Source organism: Homarus americanus, unplaced genomic scaffold (assembly GCF_018991925.1).
Source record: "Homarus americanus isolate GMGI-L3 unplaced genomic scaffold, GMGI_Hamer_2.0 scaffold51859, whole genome shotgun sequence".
NCBI lineage: Eukaryota > Metazoa > Arthropoda > Malacostraca > Decapoda > Nephropidae > Homarus > Homarus americanus.
Genome location: NW_024711292.1, coordinates 376,917 through 387,694, shown reverse-complemented (window position 1 = coordinate 387,694; position 10,778 = coordinate 376,917). Strand labels below are relative to the sequence as shown.

The following is a 10,778-nucleotide window of genomic DNA, read 5'->3' as shown; positions in this document are numbered from 1 at the left end:
TTGGTACTTCCCTACAAGGTAATATTGTCCCCTACAATAATCTTCGACACGTAACGAAACTTCTCCACAAGGGACGCCCCCGCCAGAAATTTGACTAGGAATTTCCACAATTCTCCCAAGTTCCTAAAACCTTTACAATACCGGAAACGTGTGTAAATAAGGGACACTAATACAACGAGAATTTTATAGCATTTTCCCAACATCTCTCTACGTCAATCTTCGTCCGTAACTAAAGTTGAGAAAACGTCAACTTTCCAATAAATTATCCTTAGAATTCATGCATGCATCAAGTATTTAAGTATTTTAATAACTCATCGAACATTTATATTAATGTTATACTTCTGTTCTGATTTCCCCATTTTCTATGATATTCAAAACCTCAATGAAAGACCACCGAAAAACAACAGTCCCACGCAAACATATATATAAAGTCATTTCTTCATTCATTATTTAAGTATGACAACCATCTCTAAAAAAAAAAGTATAGATATAATAATAATTCTCTCTTTTATTCACAGGACTGGGACTTTATAGCACCTGCCAGCACCGCCATCGCCCAACACAACACCCAGTCAGCATCACAGAAAACGGAGCCATCATCCTCTGCTTCACCACCAACTCCACCAAATCGTCATGATGCGTCTGTGCGCGTCAACACCGCCCTTCCTCCTCTACCCCCATCACTCCCTCCAGCGTCCCCTCCGTCGTCTCCCTCATCTCCTGTTTCTCCTCTTCCTATACTTCCTCACTTCCTGCAGCAATGGTGTCACAGCGCAGCCGAAAGTAAGTTTGTTGTTACTTGTGGAGGTCTGCTTGGTTGGCATTACTGGGGTGTGCATGATGAGTGTGTTTTTTGACTGTCTGATTGATTGATGGATTAAGTGATAGGATTGATGTTCATTCAGCAAATATCGGCATACAAAAGTCACACAGGGTTCAATAAGTAAACAAATGATGGTAAACAGTGAGGTGAAATTACGAGAGAGAGAGAGTATAAACAGTTAAACCTCACTACCTGGTCTTGTTCCTCCCCTCCTACAGGATGACAGGACGTACCCCTTGTTGGGCTCCATCCCCGTCACCACCTTCTCCTGCGCAGGTCACGCGGCAGGGTACTACGCCGACCCGGAGACTGGCTGCCAGGTACTACAACGACTGCCTCTAGTGGCTGCCTGGTTGAAGGAACGCCTCTATTGGGTGACTTATTACAGAATAGACCAATCACAGCCCAGGACCATATAAAAGGCTGACCAATAACAGCTCAGGGCCATATAAAATACTGACCAATCACAGCCCAGGGTCACATGCAGAACTGACCAATAGCAGTCCATGGATTAGTGAAAAACCGACCAATGACAACACAAGAGACATACATATTGAGAGAAGAGCAACCGACCAATGGCAACTTAGAGAGACGTTTTGAGAAGATCAATCGACCAATGACAACACAGAGACTATCAGAGATGGACAGATAGGAAATACCTTATCTCACTCTAACGAGACACTTGGGAGACATCTCTCAGACGACCTAACGAATGCTAAGTATCGTACGACAAAATGTATTCCTTACTAATTATTATTTTTTCAGGTAAATAAGATCACCTGAAGATTCACCCCCAGCATATTTCACCTGAAGATTAACCTAACCTAACCTAACCTAATGTACCTTAACCTTATGCTAATCTAAACCACCCAAACACTAACCTTATTTAACCTAACATAACGCTAATCTACCCTAAAATAATCGTACCTAGCTAACCTCACTCACCACCTGATGCTGACTTAACCTAACCCCTAAGGTAAGCATTAGGGTGTTTTATCATCAGGTGAAATAAACTAGGGTGGCTAATCTTCAGGTGATCCAAATAAAGATTAACCAGGAACATGTAAAGATAATAATAATTCGGTACATAAAAATTGTATTTAGTATTTTCAGATTTTTCTTTATTTTTTTTAACTTTAGATTTAGTGATTATAATTAACTAGTATTAACCCTCTGAGGAAGATGATGGCTTAACCCTTTGAGGAAGATGGTTTAACCCCTTAAGGATGATGATTTTAAACCCTTTGAGAACGATGGTTTAACCCCTTAAGGACGATGATTTAAACCCTTTGAGAACGATGGTTTAACCCCTTAAGGACGATGATTTTAACCCTTTGAGAACGATGGTTTAACCCCTAAGGACGATGATTTAAACCCTTTGAGAACGATGGTTTAACCTCTTAAGGACAGTAGTTTAACCTTCCAGGACTCAAAGGGTTAATTAACAAGTATCTAATGAACTAGTATTAAATGGTGTCATAATACTGAAGTGTCAAGTGTCATTAACATCACAGTTCCTAGTGTCACATATACTATGGAATTCCTTGCATCATTATCACCGCTAGTGTCATATTATTACCACTAGTGTTATGATATGACTCTCAGTGTCATAATATTGCTCTTAGTGTTATAACATTACCCCTAGTGTCATATTACCCTTAGTGTCATATTACCCTTAGTGTCACATTACCCTTAGTGTCACATTACCCTTAGTGTCACATTACCCTTAGTGTCATATTACCCTTAGTGTCATATTACCCTTAGTGTCATATTACCCTTAGTGTCATGTTACCCTTAGTGTCATATTACTCTGTCATATTACCCTTAGTGTCATATTACCCTTAGTGTCACATTACCCTTAGTGTCACATTAACCTTAGTGTCATATTACCCTTAGTGTCATATTACCCTTAGTGTCACATTACCCTTAGTGTCATATTACCCTTAGTGTCACATTACCCTTAGTGTCATATTACCCTTAGTGTCATATTACCCTTAGTGTCATATTACCCTTAGTGTCATATTACCTCATATTATGTACATATTAGTGTCATATTTAGTGTCCCTTAGTGTCATATTCTTAGTGTCATATTACCCTTAGTGTCATATTACCCTTAGTGTCATATTACCCTTAGTGTCATATTACCCTTAGTGTCATATTACCCTTAGTGTCACATTACCCTTAGTGTCATATTACTCTTAGTGTCATATTACCCCTAGTGTCATATTACCCCTAGTGTCATATTACCCTTAGTGTCATATTACCCTTAGTGTCATATTACCCTTAGTGTCACATTACCCTTAGTGTCATATTACCACTAGTGTCATATTACCCCTAGTGTCATATTACCCTTAGTGTCATATTACCCCTAGTGTCATATTACCCTTAGTGTCATATTACCCTTAGTGTCATATTACCCTTAGTGTCATATTACCCTTAGTGTCATATTACCCCTAGTGTCATATAACCCCTAGTGTCATATTACCCCTAGTGTCATATAACCCCTAGTGTCATATATAATTCATTGTGTCACATTACCACCGCTAGTGATAATATTCCTCTTAGTGTCACATATAATTCTTAGTGTCCTATCACCGCTAGTCATAATATTACTCATGGTGTTATAATACCCCTATTGTGTCATAATATTACCCCCAGTGTCATTTTATTACCCCCAGTGTCATTTAATTACCCCTAGTGTCATAATATTACCCCAGTACCACTTTATCACCTCGAGTGTCATATTATCACCCCTAGTGTAATAATATTACCCTTAAGTGTCATAATGACACTAGGGGTGATGACACTGGGTTAATATTATGACACCAGGAATTATAATATGACACTAGAGGTAATATGACACTCGGGGTAGATACCAGGGATAATACAGTATGACACTGGGGGCAATAATATGACACTAGGGGTGATAATATGATCCTGGGGTAATAATATGACACCAGGGATAATATTATGACACCAAGGGGTGATAATATGAACCTAGGGATATGACACTAGGGCCTAGTGTCATATTACCCAGTGTCACATTATCACCCCTTTGTCATATTACCACTAGTGTCATATTATCACCCCTTAGTGTCATATTATTATCCCTAGTGTCACATTATCACCCCTTAGTGTTATAATATTACCCCTAGTGTCACATTATCACCCCTTTGTGTCATATTATCCCTAGTGTCATATTATCACCCCTCAGTGTCATATTACCCCTTGTATCATATACCATATTTTTTAGCGCCATATTACCACTCCTAGTGTCATATTATTACCCATAGTATCATATTACCTTTAATGTCATAATATTAGTGTCAATATTATCCCAAGTGTCATATTATTATCGATGGTGTCGTAATATTACCCCTCGTATCGTATTACCACCCCTTAGTGTCATATATCATAATTCCTAGTGTCATACCCATCGTGTCACATCACACCCTCCCTCCCTCTCTCTCGTGTCACAACTCAACATCACTAGTGTCACTCCCATACGCATGTGTCAACAGGTGTACCACATGTGTGACACCCGGGAGAAGCAGTACTCGTACCTGTGTCCCAACCACACCCTCTTCAACCAGAAGTTCATGGTGTGTGACCACTGGTATATGGTCAACTGCTCGTCCTCCCAGGAGTTCTACGACCTTAACCACCACATAGGAGAAGGTGATTCTATCCCTCCAGTTCTTGTTCTTCTCTAGTATTCCTTGTTCTCTTGTTCTTTTGTTCTCAGGTTGTGCCACATTTTTTCTCTTACTTCGTTCTCTTGTTATTTTTGTTAGGCCTTACTTGTTCTCTAACCATTACCTCCTGTTATCTACTAAACCACGTTTGTTCTCTTACCTCCTCCACTTGTTCTTTGCTGTGCCTAGTTCTTTTGTTCTCTGTCGTTACATTTGTTCTCTACGACATTCAATCACCATATAACTGGGAAGGTAAATATACCCCTCCTGTTATTGTTCTGTTGTTGTTCTTCTCTAGCCTCCTTGTTCTCTTGTTGTGCCATACTTGTTCTCTAACCATCACCTTCTGTTATCTACTGAGCCACATTTCTTCTCAAACTTTCTCCTCTTGTTCTCTTCTAAACCACATTTATTCTCTAACCTCTCCTTCTTCTTCTTCTCTCTTGTGTTGTTAATGTCCACTGCTATGGTAACACTGTACATGTCAACTGAACTGTATCAACCTACATCCACGCTTCATCTTTTTGGGAGGCCCTCAAAGACGACTATAAAATCTATCTCTCTCTCTCTCTCTCTCTTTTACACATGAGGATTATTCGTAACAAACGGCCATTAAAATCTTTCATGCTCTACAAAGGTACTCCTTAAAAAAATTCACAATTTATCAATGTCAAAAGAACATCTAATACTATGCTTAAACCTTTTCTTTAAATATTTATTAATACATTCGCAATATTTCACTTTATATCTATTTATACCTTATCTATCAAAATGTCTTTATCTAATATCCACAATAGAATCTTTTCGTATTTTTCTTGGTATTGTATGCAAATTAATATATCACAACAGTATACTTTATTTATCATACTAAAGTACTAAAAAAAAACTACATATTTTCTCATTTGTTTTGATCGGTTATACAAATGAACATCTTAGGTCGCTTAATTATCTAAAACATTACTCTTTCTCTCTCCCCTTTGTGTGTTGACAGTGGGAGGCGGGAGCGGTACTGGCGCCAACTCTATCCATCCGGATGGTGGTGGTGAGGACAGTGAGACGAGGGAAACTACCAAGGATCCTCCCAAGACCTCCTTCACCTACAAGTTTCCTTCATTACTACCTGCCTCACCCAAGCCTCTCCTTGTCCCCTTCACCCAGAGGCCCGTCACTACAGCGAGACCCTTCACTCGGATACCATTCACTACAGCGAAACCCTTCACTCAGAGGCCCATCACTACAGCGAGACCCTTCACTCGGATACCATTCACTACAGCGAGACCCTTCACTCAGAGGCCCATCACTACAGCGAGACCCTTCACTCAGAGGCCCATCACTACAGAAAGATCCTTCACTACAGAGAAACCCTTCACTACAGAAAGATCCTTCACTCAGAGATCCTTCACTCAGAGATCCTTCACTCAGAGGCCCGTCACTACAGTAATACCCTTCACTGAGAGGCCCATCACTACAGTAATACCCTTCACTAGGAGGCCCATCACTACAATAATACCCTTCACTCAGAGGCCCATCACTACAGGGAGACCCTTCACTCAGAGGCCCATCACTACAGAAAAACCCTTCACTCAGAGACCCATCACTACAGAAAGACCGTTCAGTCAGAGGCCCATCACTACAAAAAGACCCTTCAGTCAGAGGCCCATCACTACAGAAAGACCCTTCAGTCAGGGGCCCATCACTACAGAAAGACCCTTCAGTCAGAGGCCCATCACTACAGAAAGACCCTTCAGTCAGAGGCCCATCACTACAGAAAGACCCTTCAGTCAAAGGCCCATCACTACAGAAAGACCCTTCAGTCAAAGGCCCATCACTACAGAAAGACCCTTCAGTCAGAGACCCATCACGACAGAAAGACCCTTTACTCTAGGCGTCACACCTCGGGGTCTGCTGATACCCGTCACTACACCATCACGTTTCTTCTCTCTTCCAAACACCGTGCCTCATACAAGCCCAAAGCCAAGCCTCCTGAGACCCGTCAACACCCGCCGGACCATCAACCCAGATCCAGGAATTGGTGTGAGACTTACTGCCACTCAGACAAGTTTAAACGCTTCTTCCAATACAGTGAACGCCACCGACACTCGTTCTCCTCTCCAAGGAAAACCCGACCTAAAATTTGATATACCATTCGTGCAGACACCCCGCCCTGGCCTCCCGTTCACTATGATGCCAAGCAGTGTTGCTCGACGACCCGGTAACACGTTTGTGTTTACGAGTAACAGTGACGAGAAGACTGACATCAATCCCATAGATTTCCAAAGTATTATCTTCCGGCCAGTCGTGATGCGTCCTCCCAGCAAAACACGGACGATCTTAACCAGTTCTCCTTCAGCAGATGTTCTGAAGCTGCATCACCCGCCAGCTACCCAGACGGATCAAGCCACACAACACTCTACACACACCGCCTTCGCTATGCCTCTAGCACCAAACACCTCACCATCCCAAGGTTCCTCCTCTGATTCAAGTTTCCCGACAACACCCCAAAAGATTAGAATTCCCAGCATCTTCCTGCAGCCTCCACTTTTCCAATCCACTTCCTTCAACCTTGCTCCCTTCCTTCCTCCTCCCAGTCAATCTACCAGCATTATCAGACACGTTAAGCAGGAGTTCCCAACGATTCTGTCAACTCCTGTCAGGAATACTAACTCGCGTATCCACGTATCCGATCAAGTCATACCGGGAATGATGCACTTACAGTTCTCCTCCTCCCGTGGCAATAGAGACTTCTTCATACCAACAGTAGGACTCTCCCTGCCTGCACAAGACCTTTCTGAGGTTGACCAAAACACCCTGGGAGAAGATTCAGATAATCCGGATACAGATGATCACCATCACCACGGAGACGACGGGTCCCACATGACAATGGTGTTCCCAGCGCCATTAGAGGAGAGGATGGAAGAGTTGCAACTCAACCCAGAGTGTCCACGATGCCACCCAGTGTTCCTCAGGCCTGGCGAGTGTCACCCATGTGTCCTCATTAAATAATAAAAAATAATAATACTGTACGTAATTTCATCATACGAGAATACTGATAAAGCGTGACATAACCACACTGCACTACAAAACCATCGCATCAACCCAAATCTCCTTTGTTGCGTGAATCATCAGCCTCTTGTGAGTACCAAGGCTTGTGCTTCCTGTGGGTGTGCAACCAACCATTACACAAATTCACCCAGCGAAAAAGGTTATATCATCCCAGATAACCATTATAAATGTGTTTCTTACTTTGATATTTAAGAACTGGTAGTACCGGGTAATTATAAATGTTTATTACAATGATTGAATGAAATACACAAATGCAGCAAATCAAAACGTCAACTAAACTAGAAAAGTGTTCCCAGTAACCTCATCATCTTGGTTGCCACTAAGGAAACCAACAATAAATATAATAATAATAAATGTATGTCTACAATAATATTACAGGAGAAAAGAGATCTCTTCACTCGTCTGTTAAATATCCCACGATAAAAAAACACGGCAACTGACTAAAGTGCTGTTTTTTTATGGTGATTGAAAAGTAATATTGAAATACGAGAAATACGAGAAAAATATTGATATTCAGCTAGCTTTCTTAGACAATGTCAAATCCATAATGAATCTTAAACTACAATATAATTTTTAACCAATTTTGGCACAACCTTATAAACAAGAACTGTTACACCGCACTCATAACAAATTTGTACCCTAGTCAACACAACCAACATTCTCCATTACATAAAAATCAACGAGGTCAAAAATGTATTAAAAGGGTCTATTTTTTTACTGAGTATACTTACCAACATGTTTAATACAGTCTGAAAATAAGGTGAAACGGCAAGGAAAAAAACGAATTGGAACTTGCAAAAACCCAGTGTTAAGTCTTCAAAGGATGCCAAATTATTACTGACAGCAAACACAACAAAAACTAACCCAGGACTAATTGGTTAGGTTAGGCTAGGTTGGTTGGTTTGTGAGGTTAGGTTAGGCTAGGTTGGTTTGTGAGGTTAGGTTAGGCTAGGTTGGTTTGTGAGGTTTAGGCTAGGTTGGTTTGTGAGGTTAGGTTAGGCTAGGTTGGTTTGTGAAGTTTAGGCTAGGTTGGTTTGTGAGGTTAGGTTAGGCTAGGTTGGTTTGTGAGGTTTGGTTAGGTTAGATTGGTTGGGGAGATCTGGTCAGAAATAGTTTAGTATTATACCGAGTCAACAACAACCTACCTACAAACACATGATAATAGATAAAATCACTAACTTTTTCTCTCACCTCGCCTAATTTACTTCCTGTATCATACAACACAAAAAGATGAAAATTCCCTTTATAAAATCCTCATCAATAATATGGCGATCCTTTCCTACACAAATACCAAAGTGACCGTTGTATAATCAACTTGTGATACTTCCACCGTGAAAGTCATACGATAGTGTTATATTCTATTTACATAAACACCACAGTATTTGACTACTCTAACGTTACAGAAGTAATCATCAATATGTGGTTCATACGTACAAGTATTTCCCTTATTAACATCTAAAATGGCAGTTACTTGACGAATATTAACACCCAGAACTAAGCCTTAATAACTTTCTTGTTGGTGTAGTACAAAATAAGGCTCTAGGTAAAAACTGATTTGACCTTACGTAATGTTGGTAATAATTATAAAAAAAATTCCCGAAAAAAATGTCACTTCAAAATCCACATCATATATGACACGTACGGCTGTAGGAAGACAAACATCTAATTCCAAACTAATTGACATATATACAGGTATCTCACGATATACAGGTGTATAATATTAATTACTGTACATACCTGCTGTTGTGATCATGGAAGACACACCATTCCTTAGTCATCTGCTGCTATAGTTCTTGATGTACACCGTATATGAGTTCTTCTTTCTCATATATACTCATATAGTATACAGTTGGATTATATCACTATACAGAAGCACTTTAGCGACACGTACACAGAATTAGCCTCACCTGTGTTGTATTGTAATTAGCCAGTGTTTGGCTTTTGTGATCCATGATGTTAAAAACCACTTTGCAAATTCCATTTTACCATCACAGTCAAAGTATAATCTTTCAGCTATAGTTACAAAAGGTGACAATATATGCCTCATTATTATGTTTTTCTTTAATATTACCAAGAATCGCCATCTTGGGGGTAAATTTTCGGTATTACAGTTACTTGTTGCCACAACACGAATCGCGGGAATTTTATAGTTGTAATCGGTAATTTTGAAAATTCTAGGACCCTTTTTCTCAATGGCATTTCTGGCGCAAATTACGCATAAGCAAGACATTTAATATATTATTATGTATGAAAATTTACCTTTCATTTGTTGCCAATACACGAATCTCGTGAATTTTATATTTGCAATCGGCAATTTTGACAATTTTAAGACACTTTTCTTCAACGGCATTTCTGGCGCCAATTACGTTTAAGCGAGATATTTAACATTTTATAATGTATGTTCGTACTTGGCGGTACACACCCAGAACATCGAACGACTATGAGCTCCCCAGTTAGGTTAGGTTGGTTAGGGTTTTGTTTTTTCGATGGTTTTTCGATGTTTTGAACACTTTAATTTTTATCGCAAATCTCTAGATTATGATATGAAACTATTGATTTGCACCAGAAATGAAGGTAAAACTGCTTCACAACACATCAAAAACCCATCGGAAAATAGTTCCAACTTCGATTTCGTAATGGCAACAAGTTAAATTTTACCAAATTTTCATTATCACTAATTTTTGCTTTGAAATCATGGGTAAATCCTTCGTTGTTGTAAGTAAGTCTGTTGTGACCACTGTAGTTTTACTGAGTTAGCGGAATAATAATGAAGAATAAAGTTTAAACAGTAAATTCTTAAATTATCAAAACGAAGAGTAACAATTCAGTCGTGATGTTTGTCTGTATATATTCCCTCTTTTTGAGTTCAGAGTATTTTTCAAAAAATTATATGCTATTGTCCTCTATACATACTTGTCTGCAGTTCGTCACTTTGAAAAATAACGGCAAAAGTGGACATATAAGTTATCTGTACCTTTAAAATCACCAGTGTTCTGGTCAAGTCTTACAAGACTTTTAACTCTTGTCAACAATCGTGCACCTGTCACTCGTTGTTAAAAAATATTTCTTAACTCATTAAAATAGCTTTATTTTTTAACACCATGCAGCTTATTAAATTCCATATTGTGTTTTTCTTCAGTAAGGGAACTTTCAAATACCTTACAGATTATTAATAGTTGGTTATCCTTGGTGACATT

General features: G+C 39.5%; 1 protein-coding gene across 1 annotated transcript; it reads left to right on the top strand.

Moving 5' to 3' along the window:
- The first annotated feature begins 524 nt into the window (after positions 1-524).
- LOC121867961 (mucin-2-like) lies at positions 525-8,503 on the top strand. The gene is made up of 4 exons (XM_042368172.1): positions 525-783; positions 1,042-1,143; positions 4,345-4,501; positions 5,510-8,503. Exons 1-4 carry the CDS (start codon positions 634-636, stop codon positions 7,519-7,521), a joined length of 2,421 nt encoding a protein of 806 aa, XP_042224106.1. The 5' UTR covers positions 525-633; the 3' UTR covers positions 7,522-8,503.
- Positions 8,504-10,778: the final 2,275 nt, after the last annotated feature.